At 46.2% G+C, this 26,763-nt stretch overlaps 2 protein-coding genes across 6 annotated transcripts in view; one reads left to right on the top strand and one right to left on the bottom strand.

Moving 5' to 3' along the window:
* Nucleotides 1-26,763, top strand: part of Tg (thyroglobulin) — a 182,859-nt gene that overhangs the window by 92,643 nt on the left and 63,453 nt on the right. Inside the window, exons 36-41 of the mRNA XM_075960884.1 lie at nt 2,478-2,612; nt 3,961-4,125; nt 6,412-6,634; nt 8,959-9,052; nt 9,935-10,094; nt 15,880-16,082. Of these exons, the coding sequence (XP_075816999.1) occupies nt 2,478-2,612; nt 3,961-4,125; nt 6,412-6,634; nt 8,959-9,052; nt 9,935-10,094; nt 15,880-16,082 (980 nt within the window). The remainder of the gene's footprint in view (nt 1-2,477; nt 2,613-3,960; nt 4,126-6,411; nt 6,635-8,958; nt 9,053-9,934; nt 10,095-15,879; nt 16,083-26,763) is intronic.
* Nucleotides 23,028-26,763, bottom strand: part of Sla (Src like adaptor) — a 49,803-nt gene continuing 46,067 nt past the window's right edge. For all 5 annotated transcript variants that reach the window (XM_075960887.1, XM_075960888.1, XM_075960886.1 and 2 more), the window contains 2 exons: nt 26,120-26,267; nt 23,028-24,868 (listed from right to left, as the gene is read on the bottom strand). In XM_075960887.1, the coding sequence (XP_075817002.1) occupies nt 24,655-24,868; nt 26,120-26,267 (362 nt within the window). In that variant the 3' untranslated portion in view covers nt 23,028-24,654. The remainder of the gene's footprint in view (nt 24,869-26,119; nt 26,268-26,763) is intronic.

The raw sequence follows: 26,763 nt of genomic DNA, 5'->3' as shown, positions 1-26,763 counted from the left end.
GCAGAGGAATCAACAGGCATCATGAGGTTCACATGAACCTCTCCCCACTAGACAAGCCCCTAAATGTTGCCATATCATGAACCTGGAAGGGAGGTCACCTCTAGTAGACCCTGGATACAGCCTGTGAAGATAAGGCTCCATCAAAACCAGTGCCACTCCCTGATCAGTTAAGATAGTGTTGTTCATGCCAATGGGTTCAGAAAATGATGTATTATTAAACTCTGACATCTTGAACAAGTGATAGTGCAGTGGTGTTGTGAATTCCTGGCTGATAGTAAATTGACATAAAAAGTCCCCAGGGTCTCCAGCCATCCTGCTTTAGCATGCTTCTGTGTCCTCAAAAGCTTTTTTCTCAGTAAGACTATAGGAAGTCTATGAGGTTTGGATGCTAGCATCCCTAAACAACAAAGGCTCATTCAGGAGACATCATGTAGGTTTGCATGGGGATGGGTAGGGACATCAACAGGGACTTGGCTTCAGACCCTAGGGAATGACACAGGAGCTGGCTCTCACTTGGAGATGACATTTACTCTTTAATTACAGAGACAGCAGTCTAAACATGGGGTATGGTCAAAGTTTCCATCTTTGAACTATAATTGGCCGCTGTGGTCCTGAAACCCATGATCACTCTTCTCTGAAATTTCAGCTGCTTGCCATCTAAGAACATCTAAGAGTGACCACATCACAAAGATGCCGTTTGAGTGTGCAGAGGAGCCTTAAGAAAATGAGAGCCCAATGGAGCCTGCCTGGCTAGAGCCAAGTACAGACAGACCCAAGTCCTGACTCCTCTGTCTCAAGGATGGTGTTAGGACGTAAAGCACAGGAGATGGCAAATTGGACAGTGGGGCCCTCCTGGTGGCATTAGTACTTTTCCAGAAAAGATAGGAGAAAGCTTTCTTGTTCTTTGTTCTGCCATGTAACAAGAAATCATACGACAAGAAATCAGTAATGTAGTAAGAGGCTGCTTGTTTGTTCCCAGCTGCTCAGCTCTGATATAATCACACAGAAACCATGTTATTTGCAATACTGTTTGGTCAATAGCTTTAAGCGTATTTCTGGCTAACTCATATCTTAAATTAACCCATCTCCATTAATCTGTGTACCACCACAAGGCTGTGGTTTACTGGGTAAGATTCCGGCATCTGTCTCTGGCGGGGCTACATGGCTTCTCGCTGACTCTGCCTTCTTTCTCCCAGAATTCAGTTTAGTCCCCCCCCCATCTCTATTCTGTTAAGTTTCTTTATTCATTAACCAATAAAAGCAACACATATCTAGAAGAACCTCCCACACCACAGTAAGCCATGAGCCATGAAGAGAGACCAAAAAATCCCAGCCTCATTGATACCTACATCCCAAACTTTAAGTGCACAGAACTAAGAGAAGCTACTGTTGCTATTTAAAGTGTTCAGTCTGGTGAATCTTATTACAGAAGGGCCCCAGTGAAGGCTGGGGGCAAGGCTGTCTAGTACTTTTATTTACCAGGCTAACTTTAGTGGCATCTCACCCAGCAGCAGTGTTAAAGATGGGTTGGAGATAGAAATTACAGGCTCCCCATATAGCTTGCGGTACTGTGCTGACAAAGCAAAGACCCCTACACACCTAGAAACAGTGCTCTGGAAAGGGACCTTGAGTCAGTGACCTCAGAAGCCTTACTCTGATATGACTTTGGCCACTGACCAGCTTGTTATTGATTAATTAGTTTTCCTTTATATCACATTTGTGAGGATTCCTACCCCTTGCCACACTTGGAGTACTGGAAGATCAAATTTGATAGAGCAGACATACATAAAATGCGATAATTTAGACCATCAGTGTGCTTTGCCAGCTCAAGGTCCACACTCACAAGTATTTGTAAGAACAATAAACTGCTGTGATCTTCTGAAGCAAAGAAAGACACGGGGAGTGGGCAGTGATTCTCTCTACTAATATTCAGAGTTGTCCCACTGGGATGGGCTTTTCTAGAGTCAGCAGTATTGGATGCTCACACAGCAATACCAGGGTGGGGCAGTTTCTGGCCTCTTTAAAGTTATTTCTGGATGCTGACCTAAAGGTACAGTCCTTCCTCAGAGAGGCATCCTCATCCCAGTGCTCAGACTCATCACTGTTCTCTCATGGCCTATCTTTACTCACAGTCTTGGTGCCAATGAGAGACTCCAGCAGACCTGTTGGTCCACACCGACGACTTATGCTTGGCTGCTAGCTCTTCATCCCTGTTCCTTGTACCACATGCCACATGCAGAACTTGGGATCATTGGGAGACAACCATTGTCATGCATAGGCTCTTTAGCTGTGAAGGAAGTCGCCACACACTGGCCAGTCGTGTCATTGTCCCAGGGCTTCAGTTTCTTCATTTTCTTTCTGTTTAAAAACAGATGCCATAACTGTGTCTTCCAGGGGTAGTTTTGGGGGTAGTCTCCACTGTCTTCATTCTGTACCTGGTGATAACCACATGCAATCGTCTCCTCTTTGTCTCCCAGTTGCTCTGAACTCCTGGCAGACCCTGCCCCTCTCTTCGGCGATTATAGATTCATCCATCAAGCACTTTGATGTTGCCCATATCAGCACCGCAGCCACCAGGAACTTCTCTTTGGCCCAGGACTTCTGTCTGCAGGGTAAGGGAATCTCTCAGAGAGGGTACAGGAGGGCGTCAGTCAAATAATACTTCCCTGGATATTAAACAAAGATAGACAAGAGATTCCAAGATGGCCTGGGAACTCCTGACAGGAAACAACTAACAAAGAGGATCCTCCCACTCCTCTCTAGACAGTCTACAGTCAGGGTTTGCAACAGCCAGACAACCAATGAGGGCCTTGAGCAAGTATAGAAGAAGATCAGCAGGCAGAAGTGGGATTATTGTGAGGGTAAGAAGAAAGAGGTTCGTGGAGCCAGGTGGGTACCCTTAGATAGCAGGTGGGCTGCAATGGTGAGGAAGTTTATGACCCTGGACAGGCTTCTGGTACTAAGCCAAGATCTATGGGTAAACACAAAATTATAAAAGATGTTTTTAATTCAATTTTCAGAGTGTTCTAGTTGGCACAGTTATTCCAGATGCAATTTTCCTCAGTGCTTCTAGGCATGGGTAATACTAAAATAGTAACTAGGTGGCCACACAATTTTAATGTTTCCCCTTTCTAAGAGTGACTGTGTTCCATTGATATTTGTACCCTGATATTCTGAATACCTTCTTCATGTGTCTGGATGTTTATCATGGAGACTATACTGCCATGTGTAGTTGGTAAGTTGTGTGCTACACAGCCCTGGACAGTGTCGTTCAGAAACTGGGCTTTGAATAAAGGATACAACACACATAGCTCAGACAGTCCATGTGAAGTTACCCCATTTCCAGAGTGATTCTTATCACCGAATGCCATGAAGTAGGTTAAATTATATCAGACAGAATGTGGCTTGTACAGGAAAAGTCATAGTTCAGGATGGAATGTGGTGAGCATGTCACAAGTTAAGAAAGAATAAGAGGAGGCCAAAGGAAACAGACCTGAAGAGGATGCCAAGAGATTGGAGAGTTGTGTTGCATAAGAAGCCCAGAGGAAGCTGCAAAAATCTCTTTCAGCAAGGGATTGAAAAGAGTACATTTATGAGAAAATTAAGCGAAAAGAAACATGATCACTTTGTGAAAAACATCTTGATGGAGGGTTGGGTTCCCACCACCACTGTTTTATTCTCAGCCCCAGTGCACAGAATTTATAATGAGTTCTTCTATAATGGACAGATAAGAATGGACAGATGAGCACATGCATTGGTGGCTGTGTGATTTGATAGAAGGATGGGCGGATGGTGAGTGGATGAATAAATAGGACGAATGATTGATTGCGTGAATGGTAAGGCATACGGATGGAACAGTGTATGACTAGATCGGTGTGTGGATAGATGGGTGTATGCATGCATGTTTCATGAATACGGTAATAGCTCTGAGTTCAGGCCCACCTCTCTTCTCTTCTACAGAATGTTCCCGTCACCAGGCCTGCCTTGTCACCACCCTGCAGATCCAGCCTGGGGGTGTGAGGTGTGTGTTTTATCCTGATATACAGAACTGCATACACAACCTACAGAGTCAGAGCTGCTGGGTGCTGCTCCGTGAAGAGGCTGCTTACATCTACCGGAAGTCCGGTGAGTCAGACTGGGCCTCTGAAGCAATCCACGGATTGGTGGCTAGGGATGGCTGGGAAGGATTTGTGTGTGTGTGTGTGTGTGTGTGTGTGTGTGTGTGTGTGTGTGACTTGGAGGGCAGTGACTTTGAAACTCTTAAGGGAGATTTGGCCAAAAGAGGTTGGCTAGGCAGTATTCTTCTGGGAGCAATAGGGAAGGTCAGAGAAATTCCCACTTCTGTACCACATTTATTCTTTAAATCACAGAAACTATTTGGGCCTTTGAATTTCATAAGAAAATACTTAAATGTGTTTTGTTAATGCTGTGTGGTTAAGAAAGCTCTTGTCCATGCCTTCTTCTGCCTACAGGTCTAGCACCTTCTCTTCATGTTGGAGGTCAGCACTCTGGGGCACAGAGTGGTCAGGTGATGGCAGAAGGGGGGACCTGGAGACAGATCTCTCTCCCAGTGGCTCCCTCTGCCTCAGACTCATGCTGCCTAAGGAGTAGATCATAAATGCTCAGAGGGAACCATTCTCATCTCAGATGAGTTTGAAGGCGTTCAAGACTGGAGATATATGTATAGCTCGGTAGCTGGTACTTACCTAGCAGGCACATGGCCCTGGGTTCCACCCCCAGCATATATATATATATATATTATTCAAAGATTATTTACAATGTATTCCAGGCACTCACGACACAGTCAAGGGGAGAGGTGCATATAAACCTATCACAGAGAAAGCCAGTAAAGAGCCATGAGTCAGGAAACATGAGCCAGAGACTGGACACATGTACAGGGGAAGTGAGTGTCTGTTGATGTGTTGGCTGTACCTGCTACCCTGTCTTCTGAAGACATCTCTAGAAAGGATGGGATGAAAAATAGAAAAGGTTTCATAGCTATATATTATTATTACAGATATTCAACTGTCATAGTAGGATAAAAGCAGTGATACACATCAAAGCAATGGACCTGACTCTGTTCCTCTAAAATTTTATTGACAAAACCAGGAGTGACTGAGACGTCCCTACACACTCCAACACAGACTGTTATTCTTTAAGTCCACTCTGCATGCCAGGGACTTCCTCCTCCTGCCTCTTCAGCACTTAGCCTATGAGTATCTCCCAGTTGTGGCAAGCTCCTAGGCCCTTGGTCTTATCTTCTATCTGGACATTAATACTATTGATTTGATCTGCCCTCCACCCTTCTCTCTTGCACTTCTGTTTGCATCACTGTGTTAGACACATTTCTAGAGTAGAAGCCATGCAGAAAGCACAGTAGCCTTGTTTTCTGTTAGCTCAGAGCAGAGCAAGTCTACTTTAGGACAAGAAGAGATTTCACCACACACACACACACACACACACACACCACATCTTTCTTTGATGGCATTTATAGTATTCTTTGTGAAAGGCCTAAGTCTTATGAGGAACCATCTCAAGATCCGTTGGCATTGAGGCGTTGAGTTTGGGTACCAGTAAAGTTCACTGAAACAACAAATGAAGGGAAAGAGAGAAAGTAAGATAGGGTATCCCCCAGTGGCCAACAGTGACCTGATAAATGTGGTAGCAGGGCTTGCGAGGACCTCTGGTGAAGTGAGCAGACTTGAGAAGTACCAGCTATGACTGTATGAACCAAGACTTGGGACATGAACCCCAGGAGGAAAGGCCTGACAGAGGAGGCAGGGAGCGCAGGCCAGGCTTGACTTGTGTGAACAGCATGGTTGGGCAAGGGGGGAAGGGAGAGCTCTGAATCCAGCATCAGTTACAAGACTGAAGAAAAGGTGTTCTAGAAGTTAAAATCAACTAAGGGTAGACGCCCTTGTCCCAGATCTGAGCTGAACTGACTGGAGAAATGCCTTTATCATTCTCTCAGTACGAACGATCTAGATATTCCATCTCAGGAGTAAGAGACTAAAAGAAGTTTTTGTTCTACTCCAGACGGCCAGTTGATACCCAGGTGTCCCTTTTCTAGGCTCCTGGGTGTCTGATGTGTGGTGTGGGCCTGGGTTAGTACCTTCTCCTTAGGAGCATAGGAGAAAAATGCAAGAGACGATCCATGAACATGAATAAATGTGGGGTTGCACATGGTTCATGGCTCACGGCACAGAGCACCTTCCACTATTTCTATTCACAGTTATTGCTGTTGACACTGAAAGCTAACCTTGGCTAATCCTTAAATATGAATACAAATGGACCCCTGATATTGTTCTAGCTGCCTCAAACTGTAAGGATAATTGTTTGCTTGCTGAAAGCTAGCAAGAATACCATTTCTCACTGTCCTTGTCTGCCTTTCTGCCCTTGTCTTCCCACCAGGAATCCCTTTGCTTCACCCTGATGTAGCAGCCACACCTTCTGTACGCATTGACCCCTTCGGCCAGCTTCAGGGTGTGTCCCAGGTCGTCAAGTTGGGCACTTCTTGGAAGCAGGTCTACCAGTTCCTTGGAGTTCCATATGCTGCCCCACCCTTGGCAGACAATCGCTTCAGGCCACCAGAACTCTCAAATTGGACAGGCTCATGGGATGCCACCAAGCCAAGGTATGGAATAGTGGCACCATTTTGGCGAACGCCCCAAGAATGCATATCCTGGTCTAATCTGTCATGGGAGAGCCAGGCGTTCTAGTTAGAGCAGGAACTGGGACTGCATTCTATTAAACAGCACCACGGCTGGCAGACCCAGGTGCCCAGCTTCAGCAAATCAGTGCTTTGCTCACAGGTAGGGAGGCCATCTGGTGAAAGGCCTGTCTCTTCTTCTCCAGGCAGTGATTCTGGACTCAGGTCAAGGAGGTGCTGCATTTGGCAGCATGACTCTTCCAAGTTCTCCTTGGGCATTTGTGTCCATGAATATGAGGCTGTGGGAGAATCTCTAGAAGGTTCATAGGGGTCAGAGCTGATCATGCCCATCACACCAGTCTTGCAGTTGTCAAACTCAGTGAGTGACATTTGGCTTTTTAAAAGTACTTTCTTGTTTCAGGGAGAGCCACTTGGTCATTCTGGCCATTCAGCCCTGAAATAATCAGACGGAAACTATATTATTTAAAACACTCTAGCTTTTTATTTGCTAACTCTTGCATCTTAATTTAATCCATTTCTATTAATCTGTGCATCACCACAAGGTCGGGGCCTACCAGCAAAATTTCAGTGCTTCTGTCTCCAGCGGTGGTTCCATAGCTTCTCTTTAACTCCGCCTTTCTTTCTCCCAGCATTCAGTTTAATGCTCTGCCTACCTAAGTTCTGCCCTGCGACAGGTCCAAAGCAGTTTATTTACTCACTAATAGTAATCACAGCATACAGAGGGAAATTCCACATCACTTTCTTTTTTCTTTCTTTTCTTAATCTTCTTTCCTTCCTCTCGTCCTTCATTTTTTTTCTTTCTGTCTTTCTGAGATAGGGCCTCACTATGTAGTTCTAGGCTGGCCTTTAACTTGAAATTCTCCAACCTCAGCAATCCTGAGTGCTTGGGACTACATGTGTGTTGCCATGTCTGGCCAGACATTTAACTTAATGGGCCTGCAAATGGAGTCTGAAGCAGCAGGACCAGGATCTAATTCTAATGCATGCATTGACTTTGTGGAGCCCACTCTCTAGGGAGAGATACCTTACTTCGCCTAGGACCACCCGGGGGGTAGGGCTTGGTCCTGCCTCAAGGAAGGGATGGAACACACTTAGTTGACTTCCCAGGCGAGGCCTTAACCTCTCTGAGGAGTGGATGGAGATGGGGTGGAAGGAAGGGAAGAGTGAAAGGAGGGGAGGGAGGGGGAACTGGGATTGGTATGTAAAAATTAATTAATTAATTAAAAAGAAAATGCAGCATGACAGGAAAGATGAATTAATCAAAAAAGAAAGAAAGAAATCCCTAGAACAATGTAAGTTCTGTTTCTCCTTCTCCATCTTTTCTGAGCTTGTCACTCAGACTCCATCATTTCCCCTCATCAAACCATTCATGTCAAACATTGACATGTGATGAATACTGAAGTGTTTTGTGAGTGAAGTTGCTCAGCCCTGTGGAGAATAAACACTAGGTACCTCTGCCACTTGCATTCCCTCCTTGGGCTCTGTGGCTCTGTCCCAAGGAATAGTGTTCTCTATGCCCTCTGTGGCTACTCTCTGGCTGCAGAGCAGGTGCCTCTCCATAGAAGTATAGGTTGAGTGAGGGGCTCCTGAAGCCCTGTGGGGAAGACAACAAGGACCACCCTAGCAGAGTAGCAAAGGAAAAGTGCAACAGAGCAGAGTTGAGTTGGCTCCACCGTGGGAAACCCCAAACCCAGAGGCACTAATAGAGGGACTTTCTATAGTAGGCTGTACTTCAGGGACAGAAGAGGTAAGTGACCACCCCTATCTTAGGTAGACAGTGTCTACAGAGTTCAGTCGTTGTAACCCAGGATTGGTAACACCTAGAGGATAAATCCAAATGGACTTGGGTAGATGTTCCTTGTGTGGACATTGGGAGGGGTCCTAGATGAGCCCCTATGCAAGGGGACACTCAAGCTGACACTCCATCCTCTTCCCTGATGCAGAAGGTGGGTCTGACAGCACCTCTTCTCAGAGCAGAGTCTGTGAAACACAGCAAGGAAAGCCTAGGCCCTGCTAGCTCCCAGTCTCCTCCTCTGGCCTTGGTCTCTAGTTAGCACACTCACCACTGGGTGACAAGTTTTTCCAGTCCAATGGCCAGAGAGGTCAGAGACAGGCTGCTACTCCTTACACGCTCTGCCCATTCCTATGACCTAGAGCCTCCTCACTGCTCCAAAGCTACAGCAAAACTACGCCCTTGTCTCTGACTGCAAGTCGTGGTTATCCAGAAGAGGAAGAGAAAGCAGGTCCCTTTGATAGCTCTCTGAAAATCCCATGCTTTATTTCTTCAGGGCCAGCTGCTGGCAGCCAGGTGCCCAGACTCCAACGCCTCCCCAAATCAGTGAAGACTGCTTGTATCTCAATGTGTTTGTCCCTGAGGACCTGGTGAGTTTAGAAGCTCTTGTGTTATCTGGTGAATAATTCCTTTTAACAATCCTGTTTCCCACCTTCACTGGGCTCTATGGAACCTGTGCTTCTACAGCATCATCCTTAGAGGCACTGAGCTCCCTTCATGAGAGCCAAAAGTGAACAAGGGTCCTCGGAGCTTTCCGGGCATGTCTTATGCGAGATTCACAAAGATGAAGTGTTAGATTTGAACACAATTCTTCCTGTATCTGCTTAAGAAGCTACTGCAGTCTTGGGGCTGAATGGCTGGAGGACCCTAGCCCATGAAAGGAAAAAGGGTACTGGGAGAAAGAGGAGCTCTCTAAGTCTGAATTGAGCTTTGCTTCTATTCCTATTCATTTTGAAACATTAGCAAAGCATCCTTACCTCTGTGAACCTCCATTTTCCTACCTATGAAATGGGGGTGCAGTAACACATTAGAGATGACATCACAGACTTCCATGGTTAGGCATCTTGAACTACACATCCTTTCTTTCCTCACAATCTGGAAGTTTGAAGTCCAAGATCAAAAGGCAAGTTTCCCTATTGCGCATCTTCTTGCTTGCACTTGGCACCTTCTACCAGGGTCTTTCATGGTCTTTCCCTGTGTGTGCCTATGTACAAATCCTTCTCCTCAAAAGGACACTGTTCTTATGGGATCAGGGTTTACATATTGGACCACAGTCAGATCTCCATGTATGGTCACTTTCTGAACTACGGTGTCAGTGTATGAATTTGAAGGATAAAATTCAGCCCATTGCATAAGGTTAAGTGTGTGCCAAGGCAGAGCTGGCAAGAGGGCTCAGAGTTTGGTTTCACAAATGACAATTGCCCCTTGCACAAGCTCAACTTCCACCTCCTCCCTCTCTCCAACCCCTTCAGGTCTCCAATGCATCAGTTCTGGTGTTCTTCCACAATACCATGGAGATGGAAGGCAGTGGGGGACAGCTGACTCTTGATGGCTCCATCCTGGCTGCAGTTGGCAACTTCATCGTCATCACTGCCAATTACAGAGTGGGGGTCTTCGGCTTCCTGAGTTCAGGTGTGTTGCTGGTGTGATGGACAGGCCAATCATTCCTCCATTACTAGAAGAGCTTCCTGAGACAATTTGCTTAAAAAAGAGAAGTATTCACTTGGGCTCACTGTTTTGGAGGCTCAAGTCCATTGTTGACTGCCCTGTTGCTTTGGTCTATGTGAAATTAGCCCAGCGTGGCAATTGGGATGTTCAAACACAGCTATACTCCTCATGGCCAGGCAGCAAGAGAGAGAGAGAGAGAGATAGAGAGAGATACGACTAAGGAGCTTCAACGTCCTTTGAAAAAATGAAATGGTTCTATCAGTAGAGCCATTCCAAGTCAAGCCTTTAGAACACAGGCATTCAGAGACCTTTTAGATCTAGACTGGAGCAATTGGACTGCTCGCTTCTCAGCTGTTCCCTGCAAAAGTTCATCCCCATCTTCTCCAACTTCAGAACCTCTTTGCCTTCCCCCTCCTGTGGCCAAGCTAGACATATTTTTGAGATCTTCCAAGGGTGCTTTGATGTTGAAAATTTGCTGTATGTCTAAGACTGTCCCAGTACATCTCATGCTTTATTGTCTAATATAATCTAATGTGTTCTGAGTGTATGCATTCAAACATATATGCATGCATGTATATGTTTAGAAGGAAGATTAGGGACCAAGGAGGTTAGCGACTTGTGTAGGAAACGGAACTACCACAATGGACCATGAATACTCTTTCTTTGGCTGTCTCTGAGGATCAAAGCTCTTCTACCACACAGAGACCACTGGGCTTGGTCCAAAGGCTGTGTGAATAGAGTGCCTCCCTCCCCTTTATTTCTAGTCTCACTGTGAATCTATGTGTGCTCCACCCACTACCAACCACATGGGCAGAATAGAGTCCTGGTCCACCACAAACGCCTTCTATATACCTTTATATACCTCTGTGATATGGGCAGATTGGTCACTAGTGGAGACGGGAGGGCCTTGGGATCTGAAGAGCCAAGGCCAGTACTGGCTCTCATCAATCGCTTGACCTTAGACCAACTCTCTCTTTCTCCCAGTATGTTAGATCCCTCCTCTCTAGAACAGGAATGGTTTTGCTCTACTTTCGAGACTGATGGGAAGGCTAAGAGGTTTGAGCCCAGGAGTATAGGGCTCCTCTGGGTCCTGGGATGTGCTAAGAATGGACAGACAGGTGGAAGTCTGGAGGGCCAGAAAGAGTGCAGAGGGGTGGGGTGGACTAGGGGGACCACGTGGTATAAGCCACAGTGTGGCCTGTAGAGCAGGCAGTGTAGGTTAAGGAGATCCTCCCTTAGGCTAAGGAGAGGCTAATGAATGGCAGCTGTAAGTTTCCTTTGGCGCAGCAGGTTCAGCTGAGAGCTATGGGCTTGAATGGGTCTTCTCCAGTCTCCAGCCCCTGCCAGACGTCGGGTGGTGTGAGGAGGGGAGGCAGTATAGGGTGTGGAGGAGTACAAGTTTCTCATCAGGATGAAGTAATTATTCTCTCAGGAACTTTCTTTGTAGAAGAGGAAAATTTTTCTGTGGAGTTTTCTGTCTTCTATTCAAATGCAAAGCTGTTTCTCTGGAGCTTTAAGGGACATTTAGGGCTTAGCTGACTGAAGCTGGCCCCAGAGAGCCCTTTCCAGACACAACTAACTTTGGCTTAAGTCTTCTCTGGACAGCAGAGTGACTTTCCATATGTCCTCTGTCCTGAGGGGCATAGGGAATTTGGATTTCAGGAAGAGAAATCCTGTTGAGAATTTATACCCTTCTGGAGAGGCAAATTCATTTTGACCTCTGGTGTAGGTATCTGAAGGAGGGTGAAAGAAGCCCCCAGAACACCTACTCTTCTCCTTACCGACTTACATCAATGCTACCTGATCATTTTGTCAAAAAAAAAAAATGAAAAACTATCAGCACCCAGAGAGAGTTACACTTCAGTGGGCCTCTCTCCACCAGCCGTCCTGTCTGAATTTCCTCACACAGTTCTCAGGCAGCACTGAGGCCTGCATACTCTTCCATTTTACAGAAGAGAGGTCAAGGCTCAGAGAGACTGAAGGACTTGCTGATCATCCACAGGCAGTGGCAGACTTAGCTTGAACTCAGCTCTCTGCTGCTCAGACAACAGCAACAAGAAACACTGGACCACAGAGATTTCTGGGAGGTCTGGAAATTATTCTGATTACCTTGTCCACCAGAGTTTCTCTTCTGCTGTCCTTTAACCAGGGAAGGTAGTTCTTTGGTGTTGTTCACTTGACCCCTGGTCTCAGGGTACCTCACTCATTCCAGAGCTTCTGGGTCTCTCATACTTTCCTCCCTACAATCTGCCCAGAGTGGGGAGGGGGATTGGAGGAAGACAGGGAAAGCCTGTTTCCTCCATCTTGACTCTTCGGCATTATCTTCTGGCAAAGGACCCAGCCAAGGCCCTATAGTGCTGGGTACTAAGGAAGAGAGGGTAGACAGTGGGTCCATAGGCCCTTGGCAGAGTGTAAAAACAGAGAAGGTTCTCCTTCTCCCTCCGTGTATATACCCTGTACCAGGAGTCTGATGGAAGACCATCTGCCACAAGTAACCACACAGTGACATGACTACAGTCACCAGATACTCTGGACCTCTTAGAAGATCTTATATCTTCTCTAACCAATAAAATAGCAGTCATTACTACTATAAAAGTGAAACTGGCCCTGATAAGGGTATCAGTGGGACACTTCTTGGGCCTCAATATGTTCGATTATATTTCAAAATAAAAGCACAGCTGTGATGCCTACTTTGGGGAACAGATCTGTTGTATTTACAGTGATTTAGTCATCAGCAGAACTAAATAAAGCTTATTCTACAAACACCCACTGTACACATGGAGACAACCAAAATACATGGATACTAAGTAGGCTTCCCAGGGTCCTGCTCAGGGCAGGTGTAGGAGCCAGGATTTCATCTAGGCTCATGTCCTTCCACCTCCCACTGGAGTCCATGGACAAGACTAGGTACTGCTGGGGCTGGGATCCTCTAGAGTTGTTGAATAAACTAAACAAAGAGATGCGAGCCATTCATTCAATAAAAGGACAAGTGGATGTATACTGGACGGTCCTGTCTAGAAGGCTGGGGCTAGATCAGGGAAAGAAGACATAAACAATAACAACACGATGTCCAGGAAGTCTCGGCCTCCCTCTGTGTAACCAGTTTCCAGGGCTGGGCGCTCTCTCTCTCTCTCTCTCTCTCTCTCTCTCTCTCTCTCTCTCTCTCCCCCCCCTCTCTCTCTCTGTGTGTGGTGTATGGTGTGTGGTGTGTGGTGTGTGGTGGTGGTGTGCGTGTGTGTATGTGTATGCACGTGAACACACATATGCACAAGTATAGGGATGGACAATGACTCAGGAAGGTGGCTCTGGAGCAGGAGCCTGGGGGTAAGGCAACTTGAGCTTGGCCCCACACACCTGCAAGGGAGCATCATAGATCTGCTGAGCAGCCCTGGGTACCGCTGGAGCTGACTGATTAGGAGGCAGGCCTGGAGGACCTAAGGAGTAGGAAGACTTGATGTGGTGGTAATGAGGAGATGAGGATTCTGCAAACTAGCACGTGAACTTTTTAATACCTGTCATAAAATCTTCAAGAGATGTTTATGGAATTGGATTAACTTTTAAGACAAAGAGTTCTGAAGTCGAATTAGGATATGAGTTCCCTGCCCAACCTCACATTTGCTTCTTGCATCTAGACAATTTTTTATGCTCAAAAGATTTTATTTCTTGCAGGGCAGCACGCCTTTAATCTCAACACTTGGGAGAGAGAGGCAGGCGAATCTCTGTGAATTTGAGACCAGCCTGGTCTACAAGAGGTAGTTCTAGGACAGGCTCCAAAGCTACAGAGAATATATATATATTACCAATGAAGGCCAAGGCTGAACCAGCACAGTGGCCTATCCCTTGCCTTCATGTGCCTAGGGAGAGTAGACCCTGAGAGGTGTGTACACCACAGAGTGTATTTACTGGGAAGTGTATTCACTGGTAATATGGGCACTGGGAGGTATGTGCAATGGGAACTGTGTGTACAGGAGACTATACACACTGGGAACTGTGCCTGCAGGAGTAGTTAGTTTTCGCCTTTAGTACTGACACAGTACGGGCATTGGAGGAAGCCAAATTTGTCCCTGTTTGATGAAGGCCTTACTAGACAACCCCAGTTGTTACTTCCCAGGAGTCTACAGACCTCAGAACTTGACCTCATCACTTGGTGGGAAGCTGACACATGGGCAGGAGCTCCAGGAACGCCCCTTCCGCACTGTTGCTGGCAATGCAGATTGCAGCTATCTCTCCCCAGACTCACGCACAGGCTTTGTCCTTACTCAGCACCCTGTTCTCCTGGACTCACAGAGGCTGGGAGGAAACAGACACATTGATCTTGACAAATGGGGCACAGGAGCCATCCAGAAAAGGCCGCAGTGAGGACAGGGTTTGCCAATAGCTTCACCAGGCCCAGAACATGGAAAGCAATTGAGGAGAACTGGAAAGCTGCACAGCTGGAAGAGTAGTTTGCATTATTCATGTGCTCCGGGCTGGTGTTCTCTTCAGCTTTGCAAATATTGGGTCAGGCGATCAGCAGGCAAGAATTTTCTACCTTTGTCCTTTTGGGAATATGGGGTCTTCCTGACACATTCTTGTTCTATATGGAAGCCCCTTGTTCATAGTTATAGATGTCTCAGGAAGGACTGTGCATGGAGCTTAAAAGAGAGGGGTGGCCTGTGGATACAGCTGTGTGCAGATGGCAACGGGAGTCATGGTGTCTGTGTTCTTTACTTTTCTTGTGGCTGTGACAAAATATCTAACAAAAGAACCTTAAGGAAGCAAGAGTTTCCTTCGGCCCACGTTTTGAAAGTATGGTCCATCACGCCGGCAAGAGCTTGAGGTAGCTGCTCCCACCCTTAGGACACAGACACCCTCATTTTCTCCTTTTCATTCAGTTCCGGATCCCTGTTCATAGACTGCTGCCTCCCACATTCACTGGTGGTCCTCCCACCTCAGTGGAGTCAGTCTAGACTCCTTGTCCAGAGACTCCTGGAGGAGGTGATGCTAGAACATGCCAAGTGATTAGTATGAAGTATCACGGTCGCTAAGAGCAAAGACAGAAAAGACAAGATGCGTGTGAGCTTCAGTTGACAGCAGAGTAAAGCCCACTTCTCATGATGTTACTGGAGGGCCAGCATGTGGGGCAGACCAACAGGGAGGCTCTATCATGGCAGGCAAAGAACAGTGCAGCATCTCAGATGACCTAATGAGATGTGTTCATTTTTGTTATTTTGTGGGTATGTATGCAAATAATTAAAAATGGTGCTACATCTTCAACAAATAGTTATTAAATTCTGTGATTTACGAAAGAGATGTGGGTTCAGTGGCACACTTCTAAAGTCATAGATTAAGCTGGGATCCCTTGCCTGGCCTGATCTAGCCACCGTTTGACTGGTATACCTGCAGTAGGGTCTGAGCCCTTGGGTGGGAGTCATCTCTTTGCCTAGGCTGGAACTGAACATTCATGGTCCCTGTTCTGAGCCCCAGTCCTTCACATTTCCCTGTCCACTGACAGATAGAAAGCCATGGCTCAAAGAGCAGAGGTGTTTCCATTTTCTTGGCTAATGTAGTCCAAAGTTCAAAGATAAGCCAGATTATGCTTGATTCCAAAGCCCAGGTTCTTTTCAGCATCCTCACCTGTGTGTTCAGCTTACAGTACTGGCCTAGGTGGACAAGTCCCCTCGGAGAGTCTTGTGTCTGACATAGCACTTTTCCTGTAAACTCTAAAGCTGTTAGGACACACAAGCTAATGACTTTCCTCTTTTTGTAGGCTCTGACGAAGTAGCCGGCAACTGGGGGCTGCTGGACCAGGTGGCAGCTCTGACCTGGGTGCAGAACCACATTGGAGCATTTGGTGGAGACCCTCGGCGTGTGACACTGGCATCAGACCGTGGTGGGGCAGATGTGGCCAGCATCCACCTTCTCATCACCAGGCCTCCCAGGCTCCAGCTCTTCAGGAGGGCTCTGCTTATGGTGAGTGGTATGGCCTGCTTTCACTATTGCCTCGGTGATCTTCCCGGCTTTAGAGACTAGCTGACTGCCGTTGTTGGTATTCTCTTATCCCTCACACTGTCGTGGATCCTGTTCCGGCTGTCACAGCAGGTATGTGTGGTCCAGGAAGCTAAAAGGCTTCCTTTCTGCTTTTTACTCATGTGGAAAAGCCTACATGGTTGGGTGTTTCTATTCCCTGGGTACTTATTAAGGTTAAAAGCCATTAGGACTTTATCTAGTGGGCTGAGATGCCTGCTGAGTGGAGATGGTGGTGGTGGAGCTGCTGCTGCTGGCTGCTGCTGTTGTTGACGGTTCAGTGATGCTGATGATGACAAGAAGGAAGAAATGACCTAATTGGCTACATCGGGAGCTGTCCTGCCACTGGCTAGCCACTGCTTGTGTTGAGTGTTTGACTCACAGCAGCACTGTGATAGATGATGGACTGCCGTGATAAATTAGACACGCCCCAGTGCCAGGGCAAGGGGCACCCACACTTAAGGCAGATGTTTTAAAGGATAATGGGACGTTAAAAAAGAAACCCCTGACAAGGACAGGGGAAGGTAATAGTACGAATGGACATGGCCCTGCAGAGGGACTGTTGAGTGAAAAGTTAAAGGCTGTGCTAGCAGTAAACAGAGGCAGAACCCTAGTGAGAGTGGCCGTGTGGGGACAGAGTGCACAGCCTTGCCTGACTGGTGCAAACCTTGGGCTTTTCCTATGATCATGAAAACTACCCAGGGGCTTTGCTTGTGCATTTATTCAGTTTCTTGTCTCCTCTTATGATCCTAGTCATTTTAAGAGTCTCATTGGTGGCACTAAAGACATTCCCAGTATTGTGTGGCCATCAATGGTCTCTGATGCTAGAACTGTTTTTATCACCTAGTGTAGATAGTCCGTACCTTCTAAATGTGAGTCCTGAACCTTCTTATCCCCAAAGCTTCGGAAAGGCTCTTTCTGCTTCATTCTGATTTTGTCTATTCTAGAACTTCATATCGCTGGAAACACGGGGTGTTCATGATTTGTGAATTTCATGTAGCATGAGCATGGTACATTTTATAAAAGCCTTTGGCTTTAGATATAAGTGGGCGTAGACCAGTTTTTGTATCCATTCATTCACTTGTCAATAGACATCCATTATTTTCCTTTTGGCTCCAGAGAGAAATGCTTTGGGGAGAAAGGGATATAGCCAAGGCTTTTGAAGCATACAGGAAACAGTTTGAGATCCCATCTTGGAAAGATCCCCTTAGAACTGACAGAAGAGAGAATTTAAGAAGTGGGTATTTCAGGCAGAGGAGTAGTGAGTAGAACACCAGTAACCCAATTAAGGAAAGATGGAGGTGCTGGGCAATAGCTCAGACACAAAACTTCAGAACCTGTATTAAAAAAAAAATCCTTGAAAATCTGGATCCTGTAAAAAGTTGGGCATGGTAGTGCATGCCTATAATCCCAGCAACAGGGAGGAGGACACCGCTCCAAACCTGAGACTCAGTGGTGTAGTGAGAAGTTAATTCCCAGCCACTCAGCCCCGAACTAATCACACAGAAACTGTATTGTTTAAATCACTGCTTGGCCCCTTAGTTCTAACTGACTTACTTGGCAAGATCAGACCAGTGTAGTGCTCTATTTCAAACAACTATAATACAAACACCAACAACTAATGAATAACACTTAGGGAATGACACCAAGGTTCTCCTCACACATGCATGCACACACACTTGCATGCACACACACACACACACACACACACACACACATGCACACACACTCACATACACACACGGAGAAACAAGGAAAGATTGAGGACCATTTAAACTAAAATCTTAAGCCTAATCCTGCATAGACCTGCCTTTTACCAATCATTCTAGACCAGGTAACCATACACCAGATTTACCTAGCCCTTCTGATAGCCACACCTTTGATGATGAGAGAGGAAAATGTCACTGCTTGGTCATATCTGATGCTAGACAGAATTGTCACTGTTCCTGACAGAAGAGCAACTTGCCTCTTGGTCTCCCTCTTTGAGCAGCAGGGATTTCCCATCCCTTGGGCCTTTTCCATACCTGTGCAGATAGTTTCATTCACAAAGAACACTCATTTCCCTCTTTCCCCACCCAGTCATTATTTCAAAAGAACTTCCAGACTTTTGGGCTCAGAACCAAGCTCTTTCTACAGCATGGGCTACCAAAACATCTACTGTACAGCAGGTATCCTGGTTTCCATGAGTCTGGCTGCTTCCAACACCAGGTCAGCCTCTGCTACACGCCTACTCTCTCTGGAGAGGAGTGACTGGTATGCCTTGTGCCCCAAGGCTCCAGTGTCTGGCTCAGCACACCTTGCAGTGTACACAGGGCACAGTACACATGCAATGAACACAGGGCATACTTCCAGTGTGCAAGTGAATGAACAGGTAATCTGGTGTTCTCAGGAGCCCAGGGATTCCTGTGAGCCTGGTCCTTCTGGCCATACTTTTCTTATGCTTCTTGCCATTGGTTCAACTTTTCTTCACTCTGCCCCTTTGAAGTGGATCCACCTAGTAGATAGCTTGGAGCACGAATACCTCCTAATTCTGGGTAATTAAACTCAGGTCTTTTGTGCTCTAGGTTGATCTTGGAGGGGTTCCCCCAGTGCCCTGTGTTGACAGGGCCTTGTCAGGACCTGGGAGATGCTCAAATGCCTTCCCTGGGTCCAGAAGGCAGACTTTTCTTTGTGGAGTTTAAAGTGTCTGGGGAATTTCAGAAACAAATGGCAGTGCATTTAAAAATAACCCCACCGTCTGGTTTCTGCATTTGGAAGCAGCTTTTACAACCACTCCCAGAAGTCCTTGGGATCGTGTGAGCTTATTTGGGACTGAGCAAACAGAACTGCTTCGATGCATTGGCAGCTCTTACAGTGTTCTTTACCAACAGATGTTTGGGGAAGGAGCGGGAGCTGCCAGTTTATTCTTGACTAAGATCTAACAGCTCTCTGCAAATATCAGGCCTGAGGCTGTTTAAACATCCATCAAGAGAAGCTGCTGTGGTGATAATTAATAATCTATATTTAGTGTACTTGGCAAAAAAATCACTATCTTATCTCAGATTCCTTCCACTGCCTGGCACGGGGTGTTTGTTTTATTTTCTAGCTAGAGATAAGAAATTTGAGGTTTAAAGAATTTCAGTGACTTTAGCGAAGAGCACATACCAAAGAGAGAACTTCATGAAGGATCAAGACCCAAAACCAAATTTTCTGTTTTCCCACAGTATGAGACTGCTCCTCTAGCAACTTGGGGCCTTCTAGGCATTTAAAGATGTACTAGAAAGTGGTCAAACTAGAGCCAGGTAGGCCTGAATTATGATCTTAGGACAAAACCCTTCACTTTTTTTTTTAACAGGTAAAATCAGTGTGTTTAATTCTATTGCCCAATATTTTGAGAAGCTGATGGTCATAAAGCTTCAAAGGCCCTGCCCACTCAAGAAATTTAAGCCCCTTATTACTCCTTCCCAGTCCAAGGGAAACCACCTCCACCCAAAAATGTCCCAGGATAGCTTACTTGCCTGGAGCCAGGCTGGAGAAGAACCCTCGATAGAGCTACACATCCCACAGAGCTGGATTCTAGGCCAGTTTCCATGGAGGGAGAAGAGGCTCTGTGCTAAAGAGTAGGAAAACTTGTCCCATGGCCTCCAGTGTTTACCCAGGACTGTTCCTCTCCTGGCCAGCTCCGGTCTCCTGAAGCCCACTGCATCTGCACCTTTCCCTGCTCTATTCCCATGTGACCATGGCCATCATAGGTCCTAGAAAGCATCCTGGTGTGTCAAACCTCAAAGCCTATGGGCCACATGTGTCCCAAAACCCCTATGAAGGTGACCCAACACTTTTGTACATGACATCATGGGCAAATGTCAAAAGATCACACACTGCTGTTGACCTTTCTGTCTCTGCTCAGGTCACTGGGAAATGTCTTTCCCTGAAGCCCCAAGCCTTCCCAAGCCTTCCCAAGCCTTCCCAAACCTTCCCCATCTCCCAGTGTAGAAGGAAGTTTCTGTTAGAAACAAGATTCCTAGTTAGTAGCTCTGGGGAACTCTGCCTAATTTTTTAATTATTATTTCATGTGTACTTATTTCAAGTGCGCCTACTGCCTGCACTGGCCAAAAGACAGTGCTCTATCCCCTAGAACTGGAGTTTCAGGCAACTGCGAGTCATTGTGCAAGTGCTGGAAATTGATTTAAGTCCTCTGGAAGAACAACCACTAGGCTATCTCTCCAGTCTCCTGTCTCATTTTATACTGCCCTTTCCCCAACAAATGTGATTCTAGCTCTATCATGGATAAGAATATCAATTCTTTCAGGGTTTAATTATCTTACCGGGTTCTTGGCACTTAACATCGCCTCTGGCTCATATGATACAACCAACACCTAGGACATAGGAAGAGTATGGTGACATGGTCTCCCAGACTGTTACCAGCGGCTGTTGCTTATTACTTAGTGGGAGCGGTCTCTTCTAGCTGGTCTCATTCTAAATTGTCCTGACTAGTATTGAGAACAGATATTTCTGCTCAGACTTCAGAACGACTTTACTGATGTTTGTTTTATTCTAATAATTCTCCTGGGAATTTGAGAATAACTTCATATACTGGGCATATCGAATTTTTGATGAGGTTTCCCTATAGTCTTCAGATAATGGGTGTCTGGCTTATTTCTGTACTGTTGGAGCAAAGTCTCAGACCTCCGGAGTGACACAGAGACCCTGCACCAAATCAGCCCAAGAAACTGGGTGTCTGTAGTAATCTGAATTTAAATGTCCCCCATAGGCTCACAGGGAGTGGCATTATTTGAAAATATTAGGAGATATGGCCTTATTGGAGAAAATGTGTCACTGGGGGTGGGCTTTGAGATTTCAGAAGCTCAAGCCAGGCCCAGTGGCTCACTGTCTCTTCCTATTGCCTACCAGTCCAGATGTAGAACTCTTGACTTCTCCCCAGCACTGTGTCTGCCTACACATCACCATGCTTCCTGCCATGCTGATAATGGACTAAACCTCTGAACTGTAATCTAGACACAATTAAATGCTTTCTTTTATAAGAGTTGCTGTAGTCTCTTCACAGAAATTAAAACCCTAAGACAGCATCTGTATTACAACTCAAGACATGAGTTTCTTATGGAGGCTTCTCTGCCATCCTGATGACCTAATCCACACTGGTAGGGCTGGATCTAAGCAGTGGAAAGATGGGAGAGGAAGTGGGGACCCTGTCACTCCACAACTTGGGATGGCAGTCCTTAGCAGACCCTCCTCACCCTCGAGCTTCCCTAGGCTCGTGTTTATGTCCCATCTTTCTTGATTGTGCTGGCTTTGAATAGTCATACCATTCATTACATGTTACATGTTAAATTTCTCTGGAAAATCGGCCTCGTGGCTATTTTACAAAGTAAATTGCTGACACCCACCCTTTGCTTTACTGTCCCTGTGGCTTGTGTCACCTTCTCTGAGCTCTCCATTCAGAAGCTGAGTTCATTGCTCCTCAGTCTTTGTTTCCTGAGACACACTGGACTTGAAGCAATAAAATGCCCTCTTGTTATTTTATCACCTGCTCCTCAAAAATTTTGAAAAACAGACAATGGCATTTTTCTCTGAGCATTTCCTTTTGTGAAGATTTTCTCTTTACTCGGAGAATTCTTTAAAAAAAAAAACTAGTCTTTTCTCATTTCACATACCAATCCCAGCTCCCACTGCCTCCCCTCCTCCTGCTCCCCCAGCCATCATTCATGGAATTTTTTCTCATCCTCTGTCAAGGTGCCTTCCAATGTACCTTTAATGGTTGTTTAATATATTGTAAAAACGATATCCTTTTCAGGTTGTAAGCCCTCTCCGCCTTCTCCCTGGACTGCTTTTCCTGTAAGGGCATTACGTAACTGATTCTCACCTTACATCTTTATGGAGCACAAATTTTCCTTGTGCTCATTTCTCTCCATGAAAAAAAAAACCTTCCACATGTGCATAAGGATCACCTGAGCCGTGTGATAAGAAATGTCTCACAAATGCACCCGTACATCCCTCCACAGAATCCCTTCCAGATGGGAATCTACTTCCATAGCCTCCTTTCCCAGTAGAATGTGGGTCTGCCTGGGACTCGGAGTCTTGAATGCCCTCTTTATTTTATGACTATGCGCTCATAGAACTATGTGTTTTATAGGTAATATGACGCTGAAATTTGCAATATCCACTGTCCATCCAGCATCCAGTTAATCTTTCAAAGCACCTAGTGAGCAGTTATCACTCTTCTATTTCCATCCTTCCCAAACCTGCCTTCCTCCCATACCTAGGTTAGGCTCTACCCCTTCAGGGCCTACAGACTCCTCCCTCTGGATGGGATGATGCTTTTATTGCCCCTGCCCCTCAGGCTCACCCATGCATCCCTTTGATCTCTTGGACCATTTGAGCTGCAGACTCACTCAAGCCTGCAGGACCTGCCCTGCTGACCGGTTGCCTGGACTGTGCGTCCTAAATCTTTGTGCAGCTATCCATTGCTCCTGCCTCAGCATCCATATGGAGAGTCGTGGCTGTATGGAAATGCAATTTTGGCATAGCGCCACCACCCCTCCCTCAGAAAGTGTCTTCTTTGTTAGGGGCATCCTGCTATGTGATGTTAGGGACCTCCACAGCCACAAGCCTCAGCAGCTAAATTGAATAGGTGCCCAGATAATGTTTGTGGAAAGAAATTCTCAGAAGACTGAGTAGCTCAAGTGATGGTAGTTGATGTCATGACCTCAAGAAACCTCTCCTTCTTGAGCCCTCCTTTGTCTACTCACATGAAGTGAGATGGGGACCCCCAGCCATAACGGTATCTCTTGTTGGCCTTTATTCCCATCCTTCGGTTGATCTCTTCTTTGAAAACCAAAGTCTGTAAACTCCAGAGAGGCATATTCGCGCTTCCCAACCCACAGGTCCTTCATCCAAGGTTAAATAAGTGTGTTTTACTTTAATCAGGAATAAATACATGATTGAGCAAAGTGTAATGCTTCCCACTTAGAAGTACTCCCAAAGTTCCAATCACACGGACCACAACAGAAGACAGCATAGAAGATAGTGAGCTGATGTAGTAGGAGCCAGAGATCGTGGCCTCATGCAGAAGTCACTGACCTTGTGTGGCATTTGTTTCTCACACACTGGCCAATCTCTTTGAAATAGCCTTTGGGGGAGACCATACAAGCCTCCTGGTATAAAACACTGGACAGGACAATAGATGAAGTCATGTCAATGCATATGTTTTTGCCCTGTGCAGGGTGAGTCCAGGCATGTGCACAGGATGGGTGACAAATCACCCCTGCGTCCCTCTTACCCAGAATACCTTTGATAAACAGGGAGGAATGAGCCACAGCTAGCCTGCCTCCCAGCTAGGAAAGAGGTAGCATGAGACTGGAAGGAGGCTTCTCTTTCCTGAGTGCCCTGTGAGTTTTCTCTCGCTTCTCTATCCTATATGGCAGCATTCAGCTTCTCCAGCCCCCCTTCCCCAGAAATGGGCATTCTTATTCATGCAGATGCCAGCCGTTCTTAGATTAAAATATACAGGATAAATTAACTCATTAAAGCCCATCAGTCTCCTTTAAAAAAACAAAAACCTAACCTTGCTAATCTACTTGGTTCAACAGTCTTTGTATTCCCACCAGATTCATGGGAACAAGAGCCCCTTAGGTAACCCTTACTTGTCCCTAGCGCATTATAACCATGAGGCTTCCTTCTGTTTCCCAACCACTGTTCCATTCTGCTGTTCTGCCCATCTCTCTGCCCCTGCTAGAAGCTTAACATTAAGGGATGCTATGCATGCCTCCTTTATTCCCATTTAACCTCAGCACAGTGGCCTCTGCCAATAGGCATAAGGAATGCAGGTTCTGGAACAACACAGGACCCCAGTAGCTGGAGGAGGCCTTTGATGTGAAGAGGCAATTCTGTCTTTCTCAGAAGCTCGTGCAGCAGAGCTGCCGCCTGCCTTTCCCAGCTGCCCCTTCACTGACCTACACTCTCCCATGACTCCTACCCATGTGGCTTTGGTGCACCTGAATGCAGAAGGTCCCGCTTGGATCAGAGCTGTAAGTTCTTCTGGATAGTGTTTAGTGTCGCAGGTCCCTTAGGAAGAGAGAAGACATAGGCCAAAGGTCTCACTGGTCCTTTAAAGGTCACTCTGCTCCACGTAGAGGTCATTCTGCATACCTAAGAAGCCATCTTCTTCATGCTCTTTCTCAGATGGATGCTATCCGCAGGGTCTCAGAGATGGACCATTTGGACTGTGAGCTGGAGACAGTCTCCACACACTCTCTTTCCAGAGTGTTCTGTCTTACACACACACACTTATACACACACGGCTCTTTGAAGCTCTGCCTCGTTATATCGTGATTCAAACATGATCTGGCTCCACAGGACTGATCAGACACCAGGGAAGAGTTCCTCTGGTCACTGTGTAAGGGCAGTCTCTGCATGACTTCCATTTGTTTCTCGAAGACACAAGATGACCAGGGAGTAGAGAACTCTGGTTTGACCACAGGTGGCAGTCTAAACCTTTGTCTTTTGCAAAGCAGCCAGGGTATTAATCTTCAAAGTACTGGGGAGCTGCAAAGAAGGAACTCTTACGTTTGCTGGTACCATAAGTTAGGGAGAGACTCTTCTTCTTCCTGTCAAAGGAGCTGGTGTCATCTCCTGTCAGGGACAGGTAGGATGCGATGCTTTCCCGGAGACCATAGCTGAAAAGGGATTCGTCCACGCTGAGTGGGTTCTCTGCCCCCTCTGGATCGCCCTGCAATCTGAGTGTTGAAAGATTCAGACAGAGGAAGTAAAAGAAGAGAGACGTTAGACAGTGTGGGTGATGGGGACAGAGTGCGAGGAAAAGGGAAGTGGAGAAAGAGAAGAGGAAGAAGAGGGGGAGGAAGAGGAGAAGGAGGAAGAAGGGGATGAGGAGGAAGAGGAAGGAGAAGAACAAAGAGAAGAAGGTTATTCTTTTTCTAGCTGGTTTGAATTCTGTTTCTTGTGTTTGTATGCTGTATAATCTTGGAACTATTGTTTCCTCATGTGCTTAAACTTCCCACAGTAAACCTTAATCAATATTCTTTATGATATTTATAAAAATAATCATTTCATTCATGTCTTGGACAATTCTGATCTCCCATTTGCTTTAAACTGACTGATGAGATACTTGGGTACATGCTCAATTAATGAGATACCCAACAATAACAACCCATAACACACCTAAACACTCAATAGCTGTCAGTGGAATAGAGAAACGAACTAGTCAAGGTACTTTTCTTCCTTTCTTACTCAAAGAGAATGAATTACCTTAAGATTTAGGTGGAATGTATAAGCTTTGTAATTAGATTTTAAATATTAAATGTATGCCAGAATAACTTGTGTGCTACTGTCTTGGATTCTAATCATTAGAAAGATCAGGGTGGTTGTTTCTATTAAAAATGTGGTGTTTGCATTGAAAATGGACTTGGGGAATGTCTGAAGCTCCAGAAAACTGTGGATACCATATGCTGTGTGACACTCTGTGTTCACAGAATTCAGAGTCTGCCCTTGTTCATGGTGCCCATGGGGGTATTAGCAAGGTCGGGTGCTTGCTTGTGATTTTTTTATGATGGGGTCACCCCGTCTGTAGCGTGAATCCTAATTGGCCTTAATAATAAAAACCAGGAGTCAAATATTAGGGGTGAATGTTGAAAGATCAGAGACGCTGCACAGCTGGCCTCCAGAGTTCTTACCTCTATGAAATCTTCAGAAAAAGAGCTGAGGTCCTGTCTCCTCCTGCCTTATATTCCCCCCTCTGCCTGGTCATATCACTTCCTGTCTCCACTTCTCAAGTGCTTGGATCAAAGGTGTGTGCCAACACTGCCTGGCCTCTATGGTTAACTAGTGGCTAGCTCTGCCCTCTGATCTTCAGGCAAGCTTTATTTGTTAGAGCACAAACAAAATATCACCACAACCATCTGGTGCTCCTATGTGTTCATGGAGGGCACACATTCATGTGCATGCATATATATGTATACAGACACACACACCTGCATGCCCTCTTCCAGTCAAAGGTCTTCTGGCGCAAGGTGACAGGTGAACCAGAGGTGGTGCATGGTGATGAGCGAGCTGTCGATGCAGGTGTGTTCTGTGCCAGACAGGGTGTGGTGAGCACACAGCATAGACCATCAGCCACCTCTGTTGGATGGAAGGACACCACAATCAGGGATACAGCAATGTCACAGACAGTGTGGAGAACACAACAGAGACCCAGAGGAGCAGTATAGGCCCCTGGTTACTGGCATGGGGAAACTGAGGCCAAGATGTCAGTGGGGAATGGACCTTGGCCAATGTTGCTATGCCCTGAAGGATATGAACTTACACTTCCATGGAAAGAAAGCAGACGTGGAATCAGAGACAACCAAACTCGGGGCTGTGCTACAACGTTGCTCTAATGAGGTGAATTACCTCAAGCACCTCGGAGCCTCACTCTTCCCAGTCACAGAAGGGAGGGAAGGAAATGACAGGAAAACAGCTGTCAAATACCTATTTGAGAGCAGGGTTTTCATAGCAGGCTGAATTTCACGTAACTGTCCCTGCCTGGGCCAGAGAATGCAAGCGTATCCATCACAGGCACCTTCAAACACTTTCGGGGCAGGAAGACAAATGAAGTGTGGACAGAAGAAGGAAAGGG

Source organism: Microtus pennsylvanicus, chromosome 2 (genome assembly GCF_037038515.1).
Source record: "Microtus pennsylvanicus isolate mMicPen1 chromosome 2, mMicPen1.hap1, whole genome shotgun sequence".
In the NCBI taxonomy this organism is placed as follows: domain Eukaryota; kingdom Metazoa; phylum Chordata; class Mammalia; order Rodentia; family Cricetidae; genus Microtus; species Microtus pennsylvanicus.
The sequence above is the reverse complement of the archived record's forward strand: the minus strand, read 5'-3'. Positions and strand labels throughout refer to the sequence as shown.